The 26,450-nt window shown below is 37.0% G+C and overlaps 1 protein-coding gene across 3 annotated transcripts in view; it reads right to left on the bottom strand.

Moving 5' to 3' along the window:
• The window catches only part of CFAP47 (cilia and flagella associated protein 47), a 566,822-nt gene that overhangs the window by 386,820 nt on the left and 153,552 nt on the right, over positions 1 to 26,450 (bottom strand). For all 3 annotated transcript variants that reach the window (XM_045050610.1, XM_045050611.1, XR_006592925.1), the window contains one exon: positions 24,595 to 24,804. In XM_045050610.1, the coding sequence (XP_044906545.1) occupies positions 24,595 to 24,804 (210 nt within the window). The remainder of the gene's footprint in view (positions 1 to 24,594; positions 24,805 to 26,450) is intronic.

The raw sequence follows: 26,450 nt of genomic DNA, 5'->3' as shown, positions 1-26,450 counted from the left end.
CATTGATTTTACATACTCCTCAAAGTAAAGAATAACCAACATATACAAAATTCATTTGATGACATTCTTCTATAGAGTAGCACATGATATAGAAATTATACAAGTTACACAGCATGGGAATATGGACACTTTAAACACTAACATCATTTTTATCAAACACACATGAAAATAGGGGCACCTGGGTAGCTCAGTTGGTTGAATGTCTGACTCTTGATTTCAGCTCAGGTCATGAACTCACAGTTCGTGGGACAGAGCCCCATGTATGGCTCTGCACTGACAATGCAGAGCCTACTTGGAATTCCTTCTCTCTTTCTCTCTCTGCCCCTCCCCTGCTTGCACTCTCTCTCAAAATAAATGGATGAACTTAAAAAAAAAAAAAGACCTCCTTTAAAAAAATACATTAAAACAGAAAAGGGACTTGCAGTCAGCAATACTAATACTCTACAATTTAACAAAAATATTTCTGGGAAAATAGGGCACTTTATGGTACCTTATCAGAGAATAATGGTATTATTTATGGATGCTCTATGCCAATCCATATAGCCAGGAACCATTAGTGGTAGACGATTTAGTCTAAAAATATTCAATATTACAGTAACAGTAAAATTACTGTAACATTGTACAGTAACAGCGAAGTGACTGTGACATTATGGGTTTCAATTCTATTTGGTAATTTATATAGCAATCTTCAGGCGTATGTGATTTAGAAGAGTTCCAACGGGCAAAAATCAGGATTGAGATTCCTGGTAACAGAGGTGATACGATGCAGATGTTGGTGGTGATGGAAATGGGCTTGAACTATTGGGGGCAGCTACTGTGCTGAGCATCTAAAATACATTATTTCACTTACATAAATTTTCTCAACAGCTTTGAGGATATAAAGTATTAACTTTCTCGACTTTGGTTACAATAGCAAGGTCCAGAAAAAGTCAACAGTTGTTTAAAGTCATACAATTAGGAAACAGAGGGCCCAACTTCAAGTTCAACCTGTCTGAAACAAAGCTATACTCTTGGCCCACTGCATGAGAATGGTTAGCTTCTAGGTCTGTCTCAGTGCACATATACTCAAAGTGACCAAGTCAGGAAAGAGTCTTAGATACGACCATGGATGTAAGCACTTACCAACATTGTTCACTACCTTCTTTTATCATTGATTATCTCATTAAACAATATCATTTTAATACTTCTAGCTGTTCTAATACTGTTAAATTATATAAGTTCCTATGAGAAGCCAGTTTAAATAAAAGCCTTTTTTTTTTGGAAGAAATAAATATTCTCCTGTATTCTCAGGAAGAAACATTTTATTTCAGATGCTGTCCTAAGTAAATAATAACCAACATTTGTAAAAGCAACATAAACACATTCTCCCATTGGACACATGAAAATTCCTACAGAGGTAGAAACTTTGCAAGTGTGTATGGAAACAAAAGGGACTGCTGTACTCAAAGGGACAATGCAAAATAGGATGATAGGGAAAACTCTGGCTTCTCTCTATACCGTCACCATGTTAGATACGTTTGTCATGTACAAACTATGAATATTTTAGTATGATAAATCAAACAGTAAATACCATAATGTACAGAAAGTCAAATATGGAATGCAATATTTATTTTTATACTTTGTCATTTCAGGCTCGCCTGAAATTTCTCATTAGTGATTGTTTTCCCTCTACCAACATTGTGCTTTACATTTTTCTAAATTCACAGAATTGAAAGACTAGTAAAATAAACACATAGGTGCCCTTCACCCAGTTAAATTACTATTTCACCACATTTGTTTCTCTCTCTTCTATTAAAAATTTATTTTCTTGGGACATATGGGTGGCTCAGTTAAGTGTCTGACTCTTGATTTTGGCTCAGGTCATAGTCTCACAGTTTGTGAGATCGAGCCCCACATCAGGCTCGATGTCAGCCCTGTCAGCAGCACAGAGCCTGCTTGGAGTTTTCTCTCTCCCTTTCCTCTGCCTCTCTCTCGCTCACTCTCTCAAAATAAATAAACAAAAAAAATTTTTTTTCTTAAAATGTGTGTGTACACAAATCGACCCCCTAAATATTCAGCCTGTATCTCCTCAGAACAAGAACATTATTCTATATAATCATAATCCTATCATCACTACCATCAAATTTAACATTAGTACAAGAATATTATCTAGTTTGTAGTCCATATTCAAAAGTCCCAGTAATGTCAAAGTCCAAACTGAGAAATTGATTGAAATGGCTTTCCTTTAAAACAAGACAATCTCTGTGTCATTCTTGGGTGGTCCTTCATTAATTGACATTATTTTTAAGAGTTAAAGCTACTTGTTTTTGTCTGAAATATTCTGATTGTCCTCTCATGACTGGATAATTTTTTATTTCGAACAAGAAAATCTCATATGTGCTGTGGCACAGTTCTAGTTCATCCCACCAGGGAGCCCAGCAGGTCAGTGTTCCTCCTTATTAGTGATATAGAGTCTGGTCATTTGGTTATGATAGCATCCATCAGATGTCCTCATTTTTTATACCAACATTTAAAATAATATATATATATTATATATTTAAATTAAATTAAATTAAAATATATATATTTATTATATATATAATTTATATATCATGAAATCCATCTTTTTAAGATGTACAAATCAGTGGTTCTTAATATTTTACAAAGTTGTATAACCATCACCATTAATTTTTGAGTATTTTCATTGCTTACAAATGAAGCCCTATATATATTAAGTCGGTCACCATTTGCCTCTCCCCTCAGACCCTACAAATCACTCACCTACTTTCTGTCTCTATGGATTTGCCTATTCTGGATATTTAATAATTGATTAGTAATTAGCAATGGCAAGTAAGAGCAGGTAATAAGTAATGTATGGATAAAATGTTGAGACCATGTAAACATCCCTTCCTCATCAACCTTTCATCCAGGGCATATGAAGTATATACTATGTGTTTCAGTTGGGTAAAGCCTTCTGGAAGGGCTCCTCCAAGTAGCGAGGTCAGTGGCTCTCAAGGTTGACAAGTACAGAGCCAGGTTCCAAAACTGAAAAGCCTCGTGTGAGATTTTATGAAGGATTAGCCTTGATTGCTCAAATGTTTAGTGGAATTCACCAATGAAACCCTCCAGGACTGGACTTCTCTTTGTGGGAAGATTTTTAAAATAATCATTCAATCTTTTTACTTGTTATAAAAATGTTTATATTTTCTATTTCTGGTGCGCCTGGGTGGCTCAGTTGGTTAAGCATCTGACTTTGGCTCAGGTCACGATCTCACCGTTCAAAATTTGAGCCCCACATCAGGCTCTGGGCTGACAGCTCAGAGCCTGGAGCCTGTTTCAAATTCTATGTCTCCCTCTCTCTCTGTGCCCCTCCCCTGTTCACGCTGTCTCTGTTCTGTCTCTCTCCCTCTGTGTGTGTGTCTCTGTCTCAAAAATAAACAAACATTAAAATCAATTTATATTTTCTATTTCTTCTTCAGTTAGTTTTGGTACTCTGTGTCTTTCTAGGAAATTGTTAATTTCATCTAAATCATCTAATCTGTTGGCATACAGATTATTCCCTTCTTTCTGATTTATTTGCATTTAACATGTGTTCCTTTTTTTTAGGATTTTCTAGTTTCCTAAAGTGGAAGTTTACACCACTGATACGAAATCTTTCATCTTGTTTAATATAGACATTTAAATCTATAAATTTCCTTCCAAACATTACTTTAGCTGCATCCCATAAATTTAGATATGGGGTGCTTTCATTTTTCTTTATCTCAAAATATTTTCTAATTTACCTTATGACTTCTTCCTTGATACATTAGTTATTTAGTAGCGTGTTGTTTAATTTTCACATATTTATGAAATTCCCAAATTTCCTTCTGTTAATTTTTAATTTAATTTCATTGTGTTGGAGATCATATTTTGCATGATTTCAATCATATTTAAAACATAGAAACTTGGGGCGCCTGGGTGGCTCAGTTGGTTGAGCGACCGACTTTGGCTCAGGTCATGATCTCACGGTTTGTGAGTTCAAGCCCCGCGTCGGGCTCTGTGCTGACAGCTCAGAGCCTGGAGCCTGCTTCGGATTCTGTGTCTCCCTCTCTCTGTCCCTCCCCTGCTCATGCTCTGTCTCTGTCTCAGAAATAAATAAATATAAAAAAAAAATTTAAGACATAGAAACTTGTCTCATAGACTAGTATGTAATTATCATAGAGAATGCTTTTTATGCACTTGAAATAAAATGTATTTTCTGTTCTTATTACGTGGTATGTTCTATACCTACCTATTAAGACTGCTTGGTTGACAGTGTTTTTCAAGTATTTTATATCCGTACAGATTTTGTTTAGATATTCTTTCCATTATGAACACTGAGGTGTTGAAGTCTTCAAGTATTATTTTTGAAGTATCTGTTTCACCTTTCAAATCTGTCAGTTTTTCCTTCATAGATTTTGGGATTATTTGTTAGGTGCAGTTCTGTTTTTAATTGTTATATAGTCCTGATGGATTAACGATTTCATCATTACAAAATGTCCATCTTTTCTTTAGCAACATTTTTTTGTTTTAATGTCTATTTTTCCTAATATTATTATAACCATCCCACTTCTCTTATAGGTGCTAACTGCCTGGTATAACTTATTCCATCCTTTCAATTTCAACTTATTCATATTTTTGAATCTAAAGTGTTTTGTAAACCATACACAGTTGTAGTTTGTTTTTGTTTGCTTGTTTGTTTTTTACCTGACAATTTCTGCCTTTGGACTGTTTAATCCATTTACATGTAAGGTTAGTTTTTATTTTTTTGGATTTTTATCTTTTATTTTGTTTCCTGTATGTTTCATGTCTTTTTTATTTTGTCTGTTTTTTATTGCATTCTTCTGTATTAAAGTGGATTGTTTCTATTATACCATGTTAATTGCTCAATGATTTTTAGCTGTTATTTTTTTAGTTAAAACTTTTTGGTGGCTCAGGATTACAATATGCACTTCAATTTAGCATCTATTCCAGATTTATACTTACTCAATTCCAATATGCTATAAAACATTGCTCCAATATATCTCCATTCCTTCCTTTTATTGTCACATAGAATTACATCTGTATGTGTTACAGATCCAGTAATCTGTGTTATAGTTGTTTTATACAATTTTATGCTTTGTAGGGGCAAGTGGGTGGCTCAGTCAGTTGAGTGTCTGACTCTTGATTTTGGCTCGGGTCATGATCCCAGGGTGTGGGATTGAGCCCTGGGTCAGGCTCTGCACGGAATGTGAAGCCTCTAAGATTCTCTCTGTCTTTCTCCCTCACACACACTCTTTCCCTCTCTAAAATAAAAATTATTTTAAAAAATTTTATGCCTTTTTAAGATGTTAAGATAGAAAAAATCTATTTAGTTTTTTATATTAGATTTCATTACCATTGCTAGTTCTCATGTTTTCTTCCTGTGGATTTAATTTATTACACAGTGTTATTTCCTTACTCCGTACAAGTTCACTTCTACTGCCCATGGCAAAATAATTCACATGTAACTTTACTTACACACAAAAAGAGTGGATATGTTTATTTAAATACTTAATGCTTACCATAACTAGTACTTTTATGTTAGTTAGGCCAATCAATGGGACTAAATCTGGTACCGTAATGTATATTTACAACCATCGAGGTCATCCATGGTGTTGACAGAGAGAAGAATCTGTCTATCACAAGTGAGGACATCAAATGTCATTTTGTTAGTCATTAATAAAGTTACAGAATTTTTAGATACTCATTTTTATTAAATCAAAACAGAATGACAAGATTCTTGATGATAATGTGATGCTCACTTATTTGTTTTTTAATATCTTTCCTTGAATGGAGAGAAAAGGAATAAAGTTATAGCTACTCATCTGAACACTGCAATAATCCACCATATATGTTATCTGGAGCCCATCAAGGTGCTGTTATTTACGAATATTCACAATCCTAGGAAATATATGCTATTAACCAGTTTAGTGACCTTATCACTTATCTAAGTGTGCATAAATCCATGGAAGTATGTTTCACATGTGAATGTATTCCAATGATTTGTATCACAGCAAAGTAAGGGCAGAGAATTCTTTAGTACATGAGAGATGCATTGATATTCATCAAGCCTAGAAATATATGTACATTTAGCAATATTTTAAACATATATCAATTTTTTTTTACTAGTATCACCTCATTTTTAGTCTGCCCAACAATCTGGAAATAATCCCGTAATTGATGTAAACCATTTTTGAAATCTTAAAATCTCTCTTTAGGTCTAGTCTCACATTTTGAAATCATTAACTTTGATTAATATAGTATATCAGTACGTTTTATTCTTAATTTAAGTGTTCTTAGGGGAAAATATAGTGGTTACCATTTTATGGGATTTCCAGGAAAGAAATGTGACATAAAGCAAAATTTACCACCAAAATTTACCATTTGTGTCTATGCAGAGATATGTATATCACTTTTTTTTTTTAATATTTATTTTTGAGAGAGAGAGAGAGGCAGACTGCAAGCAGGGAAGGGACAGAGAGAGGGAGAGATGGAATCGGAAGTAGGTTCCAGGTTCTGAGCTGTCTGTCAGCACAGAGTCTGACACGGGGCCGAACCCACGAATCGTGAGATCATGACCTGAGCGGAAGTCAGACGCTTAACTGACTGAGCCACCCAGGTGCCTCAAGAGATGTATATCACTAATGTACAAATAATGTGCTTGTTTTCATGAAGGTAGGTATATAAATTTATTATATTTCAAAAATACCCAGAAAAATTTTAACTTTAATCAGAAATACAAATTACTTCAATACAGTAAAGGGCACTATCTTTAGCCTCCAAAAGTAGAACTGCTAAATATGGCGGCTTGCTCTACAATGTGATTAATGCAATAATGCCTATTAAAGCTGAGTTGAAGAATTATTTGTAAGCTGAGTGAATCATTACCTAGTCTGCTGCTTGCATCATTATATACTTAATGTTTAATTCCAAAAAAAACTTACTGCCGAAGCTCTAGCTATTAGATACAATATATGGGTCAGCATTTGCAACCTGATGAAACCAAACACTCAAACTCTCTCCGTGAGAACATGAGCTCATATAAAACAAACAAACAAACAAAAAAGGTTATTTTTGCTAAATTATTTCTAGAATGCCATAGTGCACTTTACTTTAAAAGATAACCATGATCTAGCTAAAACACAGAGTAGGTAGTTTTTACATGTTAGTTTCATTTTCTCTCTTAGAAGATTTCTGGATATATATGTATTTTTAATGAATGTAGCAAAAAAATTAAGAATTTATGATTTGAAATATCTGGAATCAATCCATTCTCAGGAAGAGGTTTTGTTTGTTTGTTTTTTGTTTTTCTTTTTATTAACAATAACACAGACTAAGATCAGAGTTGGTCAGAGTTGCAGGCCATCAACTCTGTGTCATGGTGGAATCTCCTCTAAGAGAATGCCTTGCAAAAAATCATTTCCCTAACTATTTGGCCAAAGACCTGAAATCCCACCTTGAATATACTCGAATATAGGCTGCACTAGTATCCCATTAGTTTATGCAAGGCTGAGATCAAGATCACTTATACAGTATACGTAAGACAAGTATCATCAAAACCTAAAGTAGAATCCTGAACTACCTTTTTCATTTTAGCATGGAAAAAATGAATTCAACTTCCTGTCACTGACACTTCTTTATGGAGACTTATCTAGAAGGAATAGGAAAACACTACATCCAGCAAGACCCTGGAAGATCCCATTATCTGCAAACACCTATGTGCTGGCTACAAAATGCGGTTAGAGACTGATTCTCACAGTTACAGGGAGTATGTTGTTAAGATCAAAGGGCAAACATGTGCTGCTGGATTTGGAAATCAGAAAAGAAAACTCTTAAAATACAATAACCCTGGGTTAACAGTTTTCAAGACAACAACAGAGTATGAGAGGGGGAAAGACAGTCATCAAAGAAAGTATAAAACAAACAAAGTATGAAACCTAATAAATTTGCAATGGCCACTCAGTAAATTGATAAGGTTGGGAGTTTTACTAGGGACTACAAAGGCTCCATTTGGGAGATTAGTAAAACAAAGGATATTTTGTTAACATATCTGACATCTGCTCAGATCACGATTTCACCATTCCTGAGTTCGAGCCCCGTGTCAGGCTCTGTGCTGGCAGCTCGGAGCCTGGAGTCTGCTTAAGATTCTGTGTCTCCCTCTCTCTCTGCCCCTCCCCTGCTCTCTCTCTGTCTCTCTGTGTCTCTCTCTGTCTCTCTCTCTCAAAAATAAATAAAATTTAAAAAATTGATTTGATTTGCATTTAATTCACATGTATACTGCTTTTCTAAAATGTTTATTTATTTATTTTAGAGAGGGGGAGGGGCAGAGAGCGATGGGGAGAGAGAATCCCAAGTAGGCTCTGTGCTATCAGCACAGAGTCTGACACAGGGCTCAAACTCACGAATCAGGAGATCATGACCTGAGCCAAAATCAAGACTCAGATGCTTGACCAGTTGAGCCACCCAGGCACCCCCATACATACTGCTTTTTAATTTTCTTTCATTTCAAAGGTTTGTTGATGTCCAACATTGCCACCAGTCACCATGTCCTTATATTGATTCAATCAAAATCACTCTCTTTCACCACTTTCTTTTTCATTGTAACTACTATCACTGTAGTTCTGTGCTTCTTCAAGCGTCAGTCTGGGATAGTTTATTTATTGGGCTCTCCACTTCTAGCCTTTGTATTTTCATAGTCCCCTGACACATAAATATCTTTTCTCTCTCATCTATCTCCTTAGAGGCAAAGGCCAGTGAACAGCACATATAAGACACTTGGAAGTTGTGAGCACATACACGGATGGATGGATGGATGGATGGATGGATGGATGGATGGATGGATGAAGTGACTGACATCCTCATTCCGGATCCATTTGAGCTAACAGAAAAGACCACTTCATAGCCATCACCAGGGACACAACAAGTATACTATTTAACCTCAAATTAACACAGTTTGGGTTTACTGGAAGAAGCCAGTCCTGGGTTTAAAAGGTTTATTAGAATCAACACCTGTGTAAGAAAGAGGGTGGAGGTAGAGTGGAGAATAAGAGCAAGAAGGTGGGCTGCAGACTGTGGGGAACAGGATAATGTAGAACAGCCTTATCGGCCTAATAAGACCAACTGGGCAGGGAGCTTGGGATTGCCTTTCAGAATTTCTGCCATTGGTCTAAAATGTCTAGCACTCTAAACCTGCCTGAGTCAGTCAGGGAATGCAGGCTTGCCTGGTGGAGTGTAACCTTAGGCCAAGTGGAGTTGTGACAGATTCTGTAGGAGCTGACAAATGGAAGTAGGTGGCTGACTTCATTCCACATGGTTGGGCAGCAAATCCTACCTTGAAGGCACAGTAGGAGGTTCAGTCCCATGGATTTCTTACTGATCAACCCACTTTTATCTTGATTTCTAAATCAGAAAAATCTAACAGGTGAGATGATCATTTGCACAGCAAGATGTACAGACTGCTAACCCCAAATGCTTGGTGGTTTACAAATGAGGAGGGGCATAGTGGTCAACTAAAGCAACTCTGACTAAGCGAGGAGAGACTAAGTGACTAGTCAAGGGCCTCCCATCTCTCCTAAATCTGTGGAGCCCTTTGCAGAACAGAGAATCTTGAGGCACTTGTTAGAATTTTACTGACTATAAATGTGAAATGCCCCTTCTTAGTCAATTTTCCTCTGACATAGCTCTTATCCATCAGTATGAATTCATGGTGTATGTCACCTATCACTCTTCTTTTGCAATGACTATCATCTGAATACTTAATGGCCAAGGTGATGATGCTATATAGTATTTAAAGTTATGGTTTCAAGTGGGAGCCAAGTGAATACAAGTAGACAATACTTTTACTTTGAAAGTAAGGGCATGACTGAGTCCTCCAAGATTCACTATGACAATATTCATCTTTAAATAAAATTCAAGCAGTTCAATGATTAATTTAAGCAGTCTGCTAAAATTCTGAAAAACTATTATTAAAAGCATTTTTTCTATATCAGTTTCTATTTGGTTGGAATACTGAAAGTGTTCAGGCTAACGGTAAAGGTCAAAGAAATTTAAGTAGTAAAATTACATAAAATGAAGAATATTAAAATAAGATAGTTGAATACATTTAATGAAAGTGTTAAAATAAGAAACGCTTACTAATATTGTTAGTTTTAAGTTGGATGCAAATTCAAAAACAAGAAATTCCAACTAGTTGTACCACATTCTGTCTTCTTTTTTAGAAGTTTTTTTTGTTTGTTTGTTTATTTTGAGAGAGAAAGAGAGAGCAGAGGAGGGGCAGAGAGAGATAGAGGGAGAGAGAGAATCCCAAGCAGGGTCTGGTGCTGTTAGCATGGAGCCCAAAGAGGGGCTTGAACTCAAGAACCCATGAGATCATGACCTGAGCTGAAACCAAGAGGTGGATGCTTAACCAATTGAGCCACCCCGGTGTTTCATATTCTGCCTTTCTTTTAACTTGAGGGAAGTAAATGAATTTTGATTTCTACCACCCTCTGTAAGCATACAGCATAAGTATCAATATGACCTATCTAATGTGAAATGCTCAAAAATAGAGCAATAATTATAGAAAACTAATGGCCACATAAATTAAACCAGGTTGCAATGGGAAAGAAATACATAAGAGATCTCTAGGGCAGCAGGGATGCTGTATTTCTGGACCTGAGTGGTAGATACAAGAGTGTTTGTTAAGATATGTAAATTCATTTCACACAGTTTTATCTAAGTTGTTTCAAGAAGAGCAAAAACCTTTCCAAACAATTAATCAAAAAAGCAACCTCAAATTGATACTGCTGTGGTAGTTGAAAATTATCACCATGGAAGTATCATGTGCACTAAGTACAAATTTAGAAGTGTTTGGGAGTTTCTTTGCAAATGTGGAAGTGATGCTGGCATTTACAAATTGGGAATGTTAACACAAACATCTACCTACATTATCTCCAAATTAAAATTATAATCAGCAAAGACAGCAGGAAGTAACCTTTAGTAGTCAATAGAGAAAAACCCAATATGCCATTCCCCAAAGTATGTGAACAAAGCCCTTCTTACTAATAATACATCAACAATACCAATATACTTGAAGGAATCTAAAATGCAGAATGGACAAACACAAAAGTCAGGATAGGTTTAAAAACAAATCTAAGGATTTAATACAATCACAAAAGGATAAACATAGCTGAGCACCAAAAGGAATATTACAAAAGGCGGGGCTAGCGTCCACAGTCCTGCCACCTTCCTCCACACACAGTTCCTACTGAAAGGACAAGTGCGCTGGCAGAAACTAGGCACCAGTGTCAGGGCCGTTCGGGCCTTGCAGAACTTCTGGTAAAGAAGACCAAATCTGCTTTTGCCTGAAAGCCTCAAATGTCTGAAATACAATTAGAACACCAAGAGGGATTTACAGAATGTCAAACTTAATAAAATACTGGAAGTACTGAAAAGGGGAAATGGCTGTTCCTACTTCAGCTGGAATCTGCTGTGTCCAGAATCCATCTTCTTGATAAAAACAGAATCCCCCTCCCAAGAGTCAACAGGCCACATAGCCATGCAGGTACACACACTTGCACCTAGGCCTGCCCACGGGACTAAACTTGGGTCAGTGACACATTGGTAAAGGTGATGGGTGAATGTCCTAGATCATCTCCTTAAAAATTTTTGACCTACAGTCCCCGCATTCTATTCTATTAGCGTAGAGATAACAGCAGCAGACTTTGGAAGCTGTACATTAAAGGTGACAGAGCTAGCCCACAAGTCCCAGACTACCTTCCCACTTCATTCCGTTGTGTGACATATGCGGGGAAAAACCCACAGACTAATTAGGCATATTATCTTAAAAACAACCTTTATTTATGTCTATATCTATGTACACATATATTTCTCCATACATACACACCCAGAATTGCATATATTTGCGTAACCAAAGGTAATATATGAAAAGATACTACATTTTTAATATAACATGTGACCATGTATGTGGAATTAAAAGGCAGAAAAGCTATTAATGGTATTTTCAACTTTTGCAATGTTTGAATTGTTATAATAAGCTCCGTTTTGTTATTTAAATGCCTGATTTTCTATGTATAAAGCAATTGAATATAACTGCAATCAAACATAATCCTGTTAAGGTATTTCCTTGATTAATGAATTCACATTTACAAATAGGTAAGGGACTGAGTAGCCAGACAGGGTCTGAGTATGGCAAGTTGAAGAGAACCCGACTAATAGGTCACTAGGCAGCAACTAACTGCGTGGGGATCCGACTTCTCAGAGCTCTGCGAAGACCAGCAATCAGGCAGGTGCTCATAAACAGTAAGGGAGAGACAAAGTACAAGACATTGGAATTTCCTCTAAAATGAAAAGTCTCTAAGCAGGGCAGAGAACTATCATTGGCTCCAAAGAGAATGGGGTTAAAGAGAAGGAAAAAGGAGGAAAAGACAGAAACCAAATTATCTGTGGTTAACTTTTCTTTCTGCAACCTATGTTAAAAGCACTATGATCTGGGGCACCTGGGTGGCTCAGGTCATGATCTCACAGTTTGTGAGTCCGAGCCCTGCATTGGGCTCTGTGCTGATGGCTGAGAGCCTGGGGCCTATTTCAGATTGTGTGTCTCCCTCTTGCTCTCTGCCCCTCCCCCAGTCTCTCTCTCTCTCTCTCTCTCTCTCTCAAATATTAAAAAAACAACATTAAAAATAAAAAAGCACTATGATTTTCATAATCTGAGAAGACATGGTAAATATCATATTGGAAGTTCCTGGGCTTTTGAAGTTTCTGTGCAAATTTTAAGCACTAACATGTTGCTATATGTGAATGATGAACAAATCACAGTTACGAAATTTTTCTGTTGATAGTGTATTATAATACACCGGTACCCTATGTTTTGGTTAAATATAAATATGCTACTTTATAATTGAGAATGTGTTACAATCCTATGCGTTGTCTTAACAGATCTACCATGAAAATAACGTTCTTCATAGAATGAAGGTGCCATTACAAACAGCCTTCCACAGACCTAGGTCAAGGAATAAGGAACAGATGATTATATCAGAACAAAGCACAGCCCCTTATGAATTCGACTCCCCCTGTACTGCCTATTCTATCTATACACACAACATCAAGAAAGGTGGACAAATACACAGTGTTATGTACAACCCAGCCCCCCAAAACATGACAATGTTTCAGGGGAGTATTCCAACACTGTCTTCAGTTACGATCTGTTAGCGGGTTATTGACATATTCTTGACATTTCCTATTGTCTGCATTTCAGCAGCCACAATGCTAAAATTCTGGATGGCTCATTGTTAATGGACAGCAGGTTTGAGCTAAGAACGTCCTAAATAACTGCTCTTCTTAATACATATGGGGAGTTTTGAATAACTCAGAAGCTGCTTCTAGCTTCTGTAGAGGTCCTTGGCTCACTTTATACACTTATTTTAAGTATTAATTTAAATGCCCGTTTAAGTACATATTTACAGGCTTTTTTTCTTAATGTTTTATTTTTGAGAGAAAGAACACAGGTGTGCACCAAACAGGGGAGGGGAAGAGAAAGAAGGGGACAGGATCTGAAGCAGGCTCTGTGATAACAGCAGAGTCCCAGGTGGGGTTGGAACTCACAAACCATGAGATCATGACCTAAGCCAAAGTTCGAAGCTTAACTAACTGAGCTTATTTACAAAAAGCCTGTAGGGGCTTATTATGGGGCCCTACAGGCTTATTGTAAATATTGAAATATCCCAAAAAGTCACATACAAAGCAGATATCAATATATACTACAGTTACTAAGGTCACATTGCCAACCTGAATGCATTAATGCTCTAAGTGTTTGACTCTGGGTCTGATTCATTCCCTGCTAATCTCCTTTATGTGATGCAAGTTCCTGCCCCTTCAAAAACAGTAAGGTGTCTGGAAGAGGCAGACTAAGAGTACTTTTAAAAATACTAGCCAGAACCAAAGTTTCCAGGTGCGTACTACACAAATACCGAATTATGCACTAAAACAATAATTAGAATCACCTTTCATTATTCCTCATTTTCTTTTTATTGTATTGAATGCTTTAAAAAAACAACACAATTCCAATTTAAGTGATTGTCAATGTCAATGTGCTATTATTTTAATAAGAGTGAGCCTAACAAGGTTTATTATGTATCAAAAATGTTTTTGAATCCATAACAGGTTGATAAAATGCTACTGTATAGAGAAAAAGATATAATTAAGAGTTCTACACTCTCAGTTTTAACCAAAAGATTTTAAAATATATTTCTCCGCTAGTGAAATGTTCAGTATATTTGTAATTAAGACCATGGGTTTTACCTCTAAATTTAGAATGGAATAACTATCACATATCAATGAAGAAGGTAGAAAATTACAATTTGTCATTTAAACTTTATTAATGCATTAATTTATCTATATATGCAAAGTCCTTATTTTCCTTGTTTTAATGTCAGAAGACATAAAGAATCCAGTACCTTCAAACCAGCAACTTGCAAAAACACAAAAACAAAAACAAGACCGTGACTCATTCTTTTTCAGAAACGATCAAGACGTTTGCCACACAGTATCTTACTCCTGATTACAAAAAACCACAAACTCATATGGAGTTAAGTGACCAACTATATCAGGCAGGACCCAGGAGTCCGTGTGCCAGGAAATTCACAGAGCAGGCTTTAGTGGGAACTTCACTGCTAAAGATACTGAAGCTTCTAAATACCAGCCAATCTCAAATGTGTGGGACCACTTCTCCCAAAGTCATTAGGACTACATTAACTATGTTTTTTGGATACAAAATTGCATTTCGTACAGCAAAAGGGGTGACATTAAAATATCTATCTCTGAAGATCAGTGAATTCTACAATCTAAAAGGGAGGTGCCTATAAATAGGTAATGTAAGCACCTGACAATTAGATTTTCTGATTGTAATGTTAAGTGCCTGACATTAGGCTTGATTGCAGAGGCATCCACTTCAAAGACATGCATCTGAAATAAACAAATTGCCAGCTATACAACTAGAAGAGCCAGGGTACCCAGGCCAGAGATCTCTGGTTAACCTAGGTAACTGACCCTCTGAATACTTGCTTTTCCCTTCCCTCACTTTAATTTCTGCTCTTATATTTTAAAATCACTAATAAAGAGTGAACCCCTGAAACCCTAGGTACCCCACTCTCAACCCCAATAAAGGCAGAACACCAGGCTTGCACACTCTTTCTACTGGCGGCCTCACTGTGTGGCCCCGAGTGTGCCTTATACCCTTAAAAACATGTGAGCAATAAACTGTGTTTTTTCATACTTCCCTGCTGTTTGTAACTGAGGTGCATCTTGCAGTCATGATAAGAATCACCAAGGTCTCAGTCCAGCCACAAGATGTACTCTGAAAGGGGAAGTGTGTGTGGGGATGCAGCACAAATAGCAGAGGTGCAGGTGAATGCTCCCAGCATTTCTAGCCAATAGTCACTATTGATAATGTGAGATTGACCCAAAAGAAAATAGTACAGAATCTTTCCATCTCTGGCTATGACAGGCATTAACCCTTTAATTACTAAGTCTTGAGGGGGCCCAGGGTTCAAAAGGAGCGTTGGAGGCAGGCCAGACACCAGTGTGAGGACCTAGGACAGTGGCTGGTTACCAACCAACAGAGAAATATTTCAAAGATTTTAACCACTGGCAAAGATACGCACCACTGTGTGCCACGTAATCAGCAGCCCTGATTTTAGTTCAACCTCATGTACCAAACAATCCTGCACTATTCTTCCTGTATATTTCCAATCAACCTCTCATTCAGAACATAATATGTGGTTCAACTTGCCTCAAAATACCAAAATCTTCCTCTTCAAGTAATGGGTTATATGCCACATGAAATACCAAAACTTGAAAAATAATTTTATTCAATTTTCTTAGTAAACCAACCATGTTGTAACAACAAAATCCTAGGATTTGAAAAGTTAAAGGGTGGGGGAGGGGCGCCTGGGTGACTCAGTGGGTTAAATGTCTAACTTTTGATATGGACTCAGGTCATGATCTCAGGGTTCATGAGATCAAGCCCCTCATCAGGCTCTGCACTGACAGTGCAGAGCCTGTCTGGAATCATCTCTCTCCCTCTCTCTCTGCCCCTCTCCTGCTTGTTCTCCTTCTGTCTCAAAATAAAGAAACTTTAAAAAAAAATTTTTTTTAAAGAAAAGTTAAAGGAAAGAAAAGTTGTGTGATAATGGGATTTGATCTCAAATCTAGGTTATTTCCCTCCATAGCTGGGTAAGGGTTGAAAAGAGAAATAGTGCCTCAATTTCCTCTGCTATAAATTGGGAATTTATACTTTACAATGCAGATCACTTAAGCAGATTGGGTTAGATAATGTATTAGCAAATAAAGCAAACCTACTCTAAAAGAAAGATGGGTAAAGATTCTCACAGCAATGCCATTTTCTAGTGTTAATATCACTTCTTTCCAAATATTTAAGTGTTCCCCTCTTAAACCTAATCTCTCTTGATGGCATTTTCCCTCATTCAATCCTTTTAGGTCCAGTACTTCATGAACTTTACTGTGCACATTAATCACCTGAGGATATTTTTAAAACACAGATGTTGTTTCCTAGATCCAGAATGAGATCACAAAGTCTGCCTTTTACAGGAGCTCAGTGTCTGTCCAGATCAGCAACCTCAGCATCAAATGGGAACCTGTTAGACATCCAAATGTGCATGCCCCACCCAAGACTTACTAAATCAGCCCCAGTCAGCAGATGGGCTCAGAATCTGTCCTAATAAGCCCCCTGGGTGAGTCATATCTAGGGTCAAGAATGCTCTAGAGCAAGGGTTCTCAACTTTGACTTCCCATTAGAATCAAATGGGGACGTTTCTAAAATTTGCAATGTGCAGGCGGCCCACCAGACAAACTATATCATAGTCTCTGGGTTGGACTGAGGCTACTATAGTTTTAAAAAACTTCCCAGTGTCCAGTTTCTACTGTCCAGTCATGAGAAGCACTGCTCTAGAAGGAAAAGAAAAAAATCACCACAATATCTATTTGATAACTAAGTAATTTAGATTTCTTTCATTTGGCTTAAATTTTAATTTTTAATAGCTCACGTTAGCTCCCTTATAAAATAAGTGAAGTTTTTCCTTTGTTCTAAAGTTATTCAAATTAAATTTGGGTATTAAAAACCCAGGGAAGATACCATTTTGAGCATAAGAGGTATGTGTTAAATGGGATTTAAAAAAATGCATGGAGTACCTCAGAGTTCTGACGTACCACATTCCCAACCATGTTTGTATTTTTCTCTTAAAAAAATTTTTTTTTAAATATTTATTTATTTTCTCTTTGTTTGTATTTTTTTTTAAATATTTATTTATTTTTAGAGAGAGAGAAAGAGAGAGAGCATGAGCAGGGTAAGGACAGAGAGAGAGAGAGAGAGAGAGAGAGAGAGAGAGAGAGAGAGAGAGAGAGAGAGAGAGAGAGAATCCCAAGCAGGCCCCACATTGTCAGCACAGAGTCTGGTGTGAGACTTGAACTCATGAAACGTGAGACCATTACCAGAGCCAAACCAAGAGTCAGACGCTTAAACGATCGAACCACCCAGGTGGCCCTGTGTTTGCTATTTTAACAAAGAGGACTACTAACTCAGGTTAACCTTCTGGTCACCTGAAACATACAGGTGAAATCAACTCTTGATTTTACAAAAGTAAACACCCTATGTTGGGGATTAATCACAGTAAAATAGTAAGATGTTTTTGGCATCCTTAGGATTTCCATGAAATTAATCTCCCAAAGCCATAACCTTCATTCTTTGCAAGGTCTGGGTAAAGTGCCAGTCAAACTTACAAAGCAACACAAAGCATCAAGACTTTATTCTCAATTATAAACTCCTTCAGGATATAATGTTCCCTTCTCCTCAACTTGCTGTGCAGAAAAAGGGATTACAACATTCTGGCATCTCTTAATCAATTTGTTCTCTGCATGAATTCCCAGATCAGATACATTTTCAAACGTAAAAATAAATATCAATGCTGAAACATAATATTAACGATGTGGAAATTCCCCAAAGCAATCCTTAACCCTATGATAAATGAACTGCCCCTGTCCATTCTTCCCCTCACTTCAGGGTGGATCCAATCATTCTCTTAATAGAAGAAAATTCCCATCTCTATAGTAGCCACTGGAATCATTCTGGAGATCTAAAATACTGATTTTAAAACTAATGCCAATTTTAGAACATTTACTCAGTTATTGCAACATGCCAGCACAGGGACTGTTCTAGGCAAGTACCTTACAACTATTTTCACATTAAATTCTCACAATCACCATCTGCTCCAATCATCATATCCTCAGAAATGCTTTATCTGTCTGATACATGGAGGTACCCCTTACTTTCCATCTCATTAAACTTATATAATTTCCTCATTAATCTATGATATAATAGTATTTATCAATTTTTGTTTCTTCCATTACAATAGAAGCTCCATGAGGCCAGGAACTTTGTTTTGACCTCAATTCTAGAAGAAAACCAGGTTTATTATTGCCACTTTGTAGATACTGAATGAATGAATGAATGAATGAATGAGAAAACTAGTCGAGAAATAAGAAGCCTTTTCATGAACAAAAGGGATAATTTTGGAAGCACAAGTTTTTGGTGGTAGGGAATGACTGGCTAACCTCATTACTGTTCAAAAGTCATGGATGTTGCATTTTTTCACTGGCTCAGAACCAAGCAATGGCTCCTCACTTCATTCAATGTAAAAATTCAAATCCTTAAAATAACCCCAAAGGTCCCAGTGGGTCTGGGGCTGCTGTTACCTCTCCAACCCTTTCTCCTAAATTCCTCCCTTGGCTCCTTCTACTTAGGTTGCACAGGCCTCTTTGTAAGCATCCACCTGGATGACCCTGCATCAGCTATCCCCTTGGTCCGAAAGGATATTACCAGAATCTTTTGAACTGCACTCTCTCCTTCCCATCTCTCAGATCCCATCCTCTTAAGGGAAACACTCCTTATCACACTATACTTTACTGAGACCTAGTCACTCCCTCTCTGGTACTCCCCAAGACCTTACCCTGTTCTTGTACTTTTTGCTATAACCTCCAACAATAACCACATACCGGACTTACCCTTTATTATGTGTACTGTTTCTTGTCTCTTTTCCCCTGCTAGACTCTAAGCTCCACAGGGCAGGTATCATGTTGTGATCTCTGAAGTAACCCCTAGTGCTTAGAATGGTGTCTGGTACATGGTGGACATTCAATAAATACTTGTTGAATGAAAGAATGAATGCTTCAGTCATTATTCACAATGTCAAATTGCTAACAGATAATAATGTTACAGTTGGGGCGCCTGGGTAGTTCAGTCGGTTAAGCGTCTGACTCTTGATTTTGGCTCAGGTCAGGATCTCATGGTTCGTGAATTCGAGCCCCACATCGGATTCCATGCTGACGGCATGGCGCCTGCTTGGGATTCTCTCTCTCCCTCTCTCTCTGCCTCTTCTCTGCTCACATGTGTGCACACACATGCACTCTCTCTCTCAAAATAAATAAACTTTAGGGGTGCCTAGGTAGCTCAGTCTGTTAAGCATCTGACTTCGGCTAGGTCATGATCTCACGGTTTGTGAGTTTGAGTACCACATCTGATTCTCTGCTGTCAGCACAGAGCCCACTTCAGATCCTCTGTCCTGTTCTCTCTCTCTACCTCTCCCCTACTTGCTGTTTCTCTCAAGATAAATAAACTTAAAAAAAAAATAAATGTTTATCATTTAGCCAAAGAAGATGTAATTATAGACCTATTACAATTTCCAAAACTGTATCTTCTCCTTCATTATTTTATATTGATTTATTGGTTAGGGGCCACGTGCAGACATTTTAGACATTCACTAATTTTACCAATAATAAGTTAAAACTTTCTCTTCAAGGTAGATTGTTTCTCAGGATGCATTTCACAAATCTTTACCTAGGTAAGGGAATTCCTGTTATTCCATATGGGGTATATTTCTTGATCCATTCCCAAAATCTAAAGAGTATAACTTATTTAAGATCTATAAATGCACTTAATATAATTATAAACTATACTCCTTGGTGCAAAAAAGGCAATAGAGAAACTAGTGTGTCTGTGTGTATCCCTCCTTCTCTCTCCCCTTCCCCCCCCACCATACACCCCGACATTGGTGTTTCATATGCAAAAAGTAAAAATAAGAAAAATCAAGGAGAATAAGGTTGAATTAATTAGAACATAAGGAAGGTAAGTTAACCTAGAATAGAGTTTGATCTGTAAAGCAGCATCCCTGACTCTCTCAAAAACCATTCTTTTTAAGTTCATTTATTTATTTTGAAAAAGAGAGAAAGCACCAGCATGGGAGGGACAGAGAGGAGAGGGAGAGAGAGAAACCCAAGCAGGCCTTGAGCTGTCAGCACAGAGCCTGATGCAGGGCTCTATCCCACCAACCATGAGATCATGACCTGAGCTAAAGTTAAGAGTTGGATGCTTAACGAACTGAACCACCCAGGTGCCCCCCTCAAAAGCCATTCTTAATATCATTTAAGCAATTTTATAAACAGATACAAAAATTCCTCATAAAACTATACACTTCTAAAACATAATGAATTTTGTTTCAACAAACACATTTCTTTTGTAGGAAAAGAAAATATTTTAATTTTTACAAAGAATATATGGTTTCCTTTTTGAAATTTTATTGATGTGAAATGTAAAATTTCAAAAAACCACTTTAGCAGTTGTTTGAATACTGGATTTCAATTTAATACATTGATTTGAAGACTTTTGCAAACACTATCAATTTAAAATATCTGAAAGGGTTACAGGATATCTCTTAACTACCCATATACGATAAGCTTATTTTTTAAAGAGTTTACTTTTAAGCAATCTCTACACCCAACATGGGGCTTGAACTCACAACGCCGAGATCAAGGGTTGCATGCTCTACTGCCTGAACCAGCCAGGTGCCCCATAAGCTTATTTTTAAGTCAAAATCATGTTCTGTTGTTTACTGATAGTAATTATAACACAGACTTTTTCAGCGAAACTGTAAACATTAACCATGGACACTATTTATGAGTTTCTGACTCATCAATAAATTAATACATCAATAAAAATAACTAAATATCCAAGTTCTTATTGAGTACACTTTAATTACTATCATTACTACATGTCAGACATGAAATCTTCATTAATGGAGATTTTGTGAGAGAGAGAGAGAGAGATGCAAAACAACAGGAAAGAAATTACACCATTCCATTTCTTATTCCTTGTAAAGTCTACATATGACAGTGCATATAAAAAAGTATAACTATAATAAAGATTTCTGTATGATTCTATAAAACCTAAGTAGTGTTAAAACAAGGTGACTAAATACATAATCAATGGAAACAGAAATTTGGTTTATCCATTATCAAGAGACAGAGAAAGAGCATGAGCATGGGAGGGGTAGAGAGAGGGGGAGACACAGAATCCGAAGCAGGCTCCAGGCTCTGAGCTGTCAGCATAGAGCCGATGCAGGGCTCAAACTCACAGACCACGAGATCATTAGCCTGAGCCAAAGTCGGATGCTTAACCCACTGAGCCACCCAGGCGCCACCAATTAACATTTGAGTGAGCTTGGACAAGTTATATCACACTATGGCCCTTAGATACCTCTTCTATAAAGCAGAGGTGAAAATCTTAAAAGCATCCACTTCCCAGGGCTGTTGTATGGATTTCATGATATCTAACCTATGATCTAGGACCTGACCTGTGTTAATAGCTGTTGACCTCATGCTTCCTGTATGTGTCCAAGCTTTGATTTGCATAACATCACCTCTCCTAGCTCTCTTCTGTCTCAGTTATGGATATCAAAGCATGCAAGACTCACAATCTGCTCCTGCTGCTCTTTCAGCTTCTCAGTTCTGCCTTGCCAGTATCGATCCGACCAAAAACACCAAAAATATCACCCCCAAAGACAAGGCTGTTTCAACTTCCATACCTAGTATTACACACTTGCAATACTCTTTGACCACATCACCATCCCTCCCATAGATATATACAACCTTCATCCCCAGATTTTTGGGGGAATTTGGGGAAAAGGCAACTAGGGTGTGCAGCCTCTGAACTGAAGGCTCATGAGTGTGGAAGGGACCATTATTAGTGGCAGCAGACACATTAGCATGAGTAATAGTGGATATAGCTCTATATCTATAGAGCTCTATAGCTCTATAGTGGATATAACTTATAGCTCTTAGGCCAGCTGAGCCAATCTGAATGTGACAAAGTCTAAAGAAACAAAATAAGAAGCCATGCAGGTTAGCTCCCAAGGGGAACCACAGTATGAAATGGTCGTGCATGAGTAAAAGAAAGCAAAGCATGATGGGATGAGTGTTTTATTTTGTACTGAACCCATGCACTCCAATATGGACAAATTAGATGCCACAAAAAAAAAAAAAAAAAAAAAAAAAAAAAGGAATCAATTTAGGACGAACACTGGCAAGTCTAATTTGTCCTTTGAGATTTTACTCAGAAACCTGAGTAAATAGCCATCCCCAATTTCCCCAAGACATTATCAGTTGTTCCTATTGCAACGCCTTTTGTATTCACCTCTTGGCACCAGAGTATATAAAAAACACTGTTTAAAGTTCACCTTTACTACACTGACCTCCATCTCAAAGGACCCCTTTCTAATTTATCTTTTCCTACCCAAAAGATGTGGCAGATCACACATAGATTACCCACAATAAATATAATAGATGAAAACAAATCAAAGAGTAATATTTTTTCCCAAGAGAAATTCTGAGGTGAGAGGGAAGCTCTCACCTTTCCTGGTGGAAGACCTCTTTTATCTCAATGAGATTCAAGATGGAAAGTCTACAGAAAGGCAAAGCCAGCTTTGGACAGTTGACAGAAGACCTGATGTTATGCACTATGGGAAACTAGATGAGGAGTTAACAATGAATGCATCAGTAAAAGGTTTGCTAATATTAAGGTTCCACAGAGTTCTCATGATTCTTGTTCATGTGGGTGCACAGGAAAGCCTTTTGGAGCCCAATTATGATTTTCAAAGTTTCTAAATTACTTCTAAAAGCTCTACTTTATCCCACACTTGCTGAGGTTTGGGATGGAGCTTAGGGGTAATGAAGGTAAGAAGGGTGGGGAAATCCAGGTAAGAGCAAACAAGTCTCAAGGCTGAAAGGAAGCACACAATAACGACAAGGAAAGAAAAAAAAAAAAAGATCATCAATTATAGCACTTCCTCCTTGTAGAGACTGTCTTCAGGTCTCCTTACCATCCTGTTAGTTGACCAGACATCAACACACTGACACAGTGAAGTCTGTTCCAGCCCCTGTTAGAACCAATTATTCCCCTGTCCCAGAAACAATCTTGTCCACCCAGTATTTAGTGAAACTATTTCTCTCCTCACCCTGGTAATGAGGTCTGAGTCTTCATTAGCTTTAAGACATTCGTGGATAAATTATTCATGATTTTTATTGGTGAGTTCAAAGCTAGACCTTCCATAGCGCTCTGGGCAAAGTGTAAATTTGTGGACTGAAGTAAAGTTAAACTTTTATGAACAAGGTCAGCAATGTACAAAAAGACAGAATGTCTCCCAGGACAGAGGCAAAGAGTTCAGTGCTTGACAGGAGCCTAAAGCAAAACCATTAAAATTTTGTTTTTAAATGTCAACACAAGACAGGCTGTTAGCATCAAAAGAGAAAAATGGGAGTCTGCATAGTGTAACTTAGATGATTTTACCCATCAACATATGCAAGAGACACAGAAGCTGGAGGTCAGCAGAACTCCATGAACTGTGTCCTGGCTACGGCCACACTTTGCACTGGATGCAACATTTCCAGTACCATTTTTCTCCCTTCTAATTCCTAACACGGAAGTCAGTCTTTGACTATGAATACACCAAAGAGTAATAACCCCACTACTAGTTAATAAATTACCACACTGAGCACATACACCAACACTAATCTTCAGCGTACAATTCCCTCCAATGCTACTTCTCATTATAAACATTTTTAACAAACTTGATTGCTCTACCCATTGGTGTCTTACAATTTGGAGAATCAAATCTGCTCAGGGTGTAATTTAAAAGTAGAATTTCCGGTCCCACACGGTAAGAAATCTAGAATCATGTTTCCACCAAGGAGTATTTGAATTTCCCTGAGTCTGTTAAAGCTACATGTAACAAAATCATATTGTTTGGAAACTCATCATGCTGATGTTTCTCATTTTCATTTAATACTTATTTAACATTTCCTTTGTGCCAGTTCCTGTCCAATTAACTCAATAGTCATTAACTCAGGGCATTTCTTACTATTACAGATGGGATTCTGTAGATAGGTTCTGCTATTGTCTCCATTTTACAGATGAGAAAACAGAGAGGCTCAAAAGATTAAATAATTTCACCACAGTTAACAGAGCAAGGATTCAAACCCACGTAACCTAGCTTCAGTATATGCTAGTTACCACCATCAAGCTGTTTCTCATAGGAACCATGCTGCATTTAGAACTTTTAAAAAGACCTTTAGGCCCAAAGTCATTATTTTAGATGTCTCTCCATTTAACATTTTACAAGGGTGTAAAACATAAACTCATTATTCTTCACTGTCAGATACAAAAGAATCTCTTACCAGTTATCTCTGTTATCACAGAAAAGAATATCGGTGAAAAATGACACAGGTTTAGATGATTTAAAGCTGAGGTGGCAGGTGAGCTGAGCATTTATTCCACTGGAAGACCCTGTGATGACACAGCCTTTTGGAAACGTTACAGAAAGAGGTTGAGCCTCATCACCATCAAGAAGGCTCACTGTGGGAATCTGGACATCTAAAGTGGAATCTCTGTTTAAAATTAAAAAAAAAAAAATAGCTCAAAATCCAAGCAAGTCACTGGATGTAAATGTGTCTCCCTCTGTTTAATGAACCATCCGAACAATTAAACAAGTATTTAAAATAATATGCCCAATTATTAAAGATGTTTTGCATCATCTCTTATGTTCTGGTCCCAATATAAGTAAGATGGATAATATATTAAATTGACCACATAAGATGATCCAAAGTTCCTTTTGTCCTCCAAGAACTAAGAGGATTAAGACACCTGATTAAATACAATGTGCTTTTATCGATAGCCATGATATAAACAGTAATGCCCTTAAATATATCCTTATAGAAATTTACCAAAAATTACCACTTTGACAGCTAATGCTTTAATGAATATGGACTAAATATAATATTAAAAGATGCATAAACACATATAATTTTTAATGTGGATACTATTAAGCACTTGTATACATATACTATGAATATTTTCTCATCATTACTAAAAATTCCACTTAACGTTCTTCACACATTTCATTATATACCTATAATTCATTTAAACAATCTAAAATGTTTATGATTTCTAATAACACAGTATGTAGTATACACTTTTAAATATAATACTTGAGCACCGCCTGGGTGGCTCAGTTAGTTAAGCATCCGATTCTTGTTTTTGGCTAAGGTCATGAACTCGCAGTTCTAGAGAAAGAGCCTCGCATTGGGCTCTGCACTGACAGCACAGAACCTGCTTGGGATTCTTTCTCTCCCTTTCTTTCTGTCCCTCCCCTGCTCTCTATCTCGCTCAAAATAAATAAAATTTAACAATAAATAAATACTGGATAACTTTTAGTGCTCAATAAATATTTAACCATATTACTCAAAATTTTATTGTATATGTAGGCTCCTATAGCAAATAAGAAGTATTACTAAATGGGAATCATATTTCCCTAATATGTTAATTAGAATGAAGATTATTCAGCTAATTAACTTTAAAAAGTAAATAAAGATCCCAACTTAAATTACTCAAGCTGATCGGGTTCACTAGGTAAAAAATTAAAAATGTAATTTACAAATCAGGTTTAAATCCAATTCTGTTGTTAATTAGCTACATGTCACTGGATAAGTCATTAATGCTGTTGATTTGACCGTTCATACAATGAGGAGACTGGGTTATATCATCTCTACAGTCCCTGTTACATGTTCATTTCATTATATCATATTTTTCAAGATTCAACTTTTGACTTGAGATCATTTTTAAATTTGTTTTTAATATTCATTTATTTTTGAGAGAGAAAGAGAGAGACAGAGTGCAATTGAGGGAGGAATAGAGAAAGAGGGAGACACAGAATGTGAAGCTGGCTCAAGGCCCTGAGCTGTCAGCGCGAAGTTTGAGTTCGAGCCCCACATCATCAGTCTCTGTGCTGACAGCTCAGAGACTTGAGCCGGCTTTGGATTCTGTGTCTCCCTCTCTGTCTTTGCCCCTTCCCTGCTCACACACACACTCTTTCTCTCAAAAATAAATAAACATTAAAAATAATTTTAATAAAAAGAGACTGAACTAGAGAAGCGCTGAGGTACATACAAGACCTAGACGTTTATGAAAATAATGCTTATAGGCAATTCACAATGGTGCACAATTCCTCAAAATTTACATAATTTTAACATGTCAA

Source organism: Felis catus, chromosome X (genome assembly GCF_018350175.1).
Source record: "Felis catus isolate Fca126 chromosome X, F.catus_Fca126_mat1.0, whole genome shotgun sequence".
Classification (NCBI taxonomy): domain Eukaryota; kingdom Metazoa; phylum Chordata; class Mammalia; order Carnivora; family Felidae; genus Felis; species Felis catus.
This window is presented reverse-complemented; position numbering and strand designations above follow the sequence as displayed.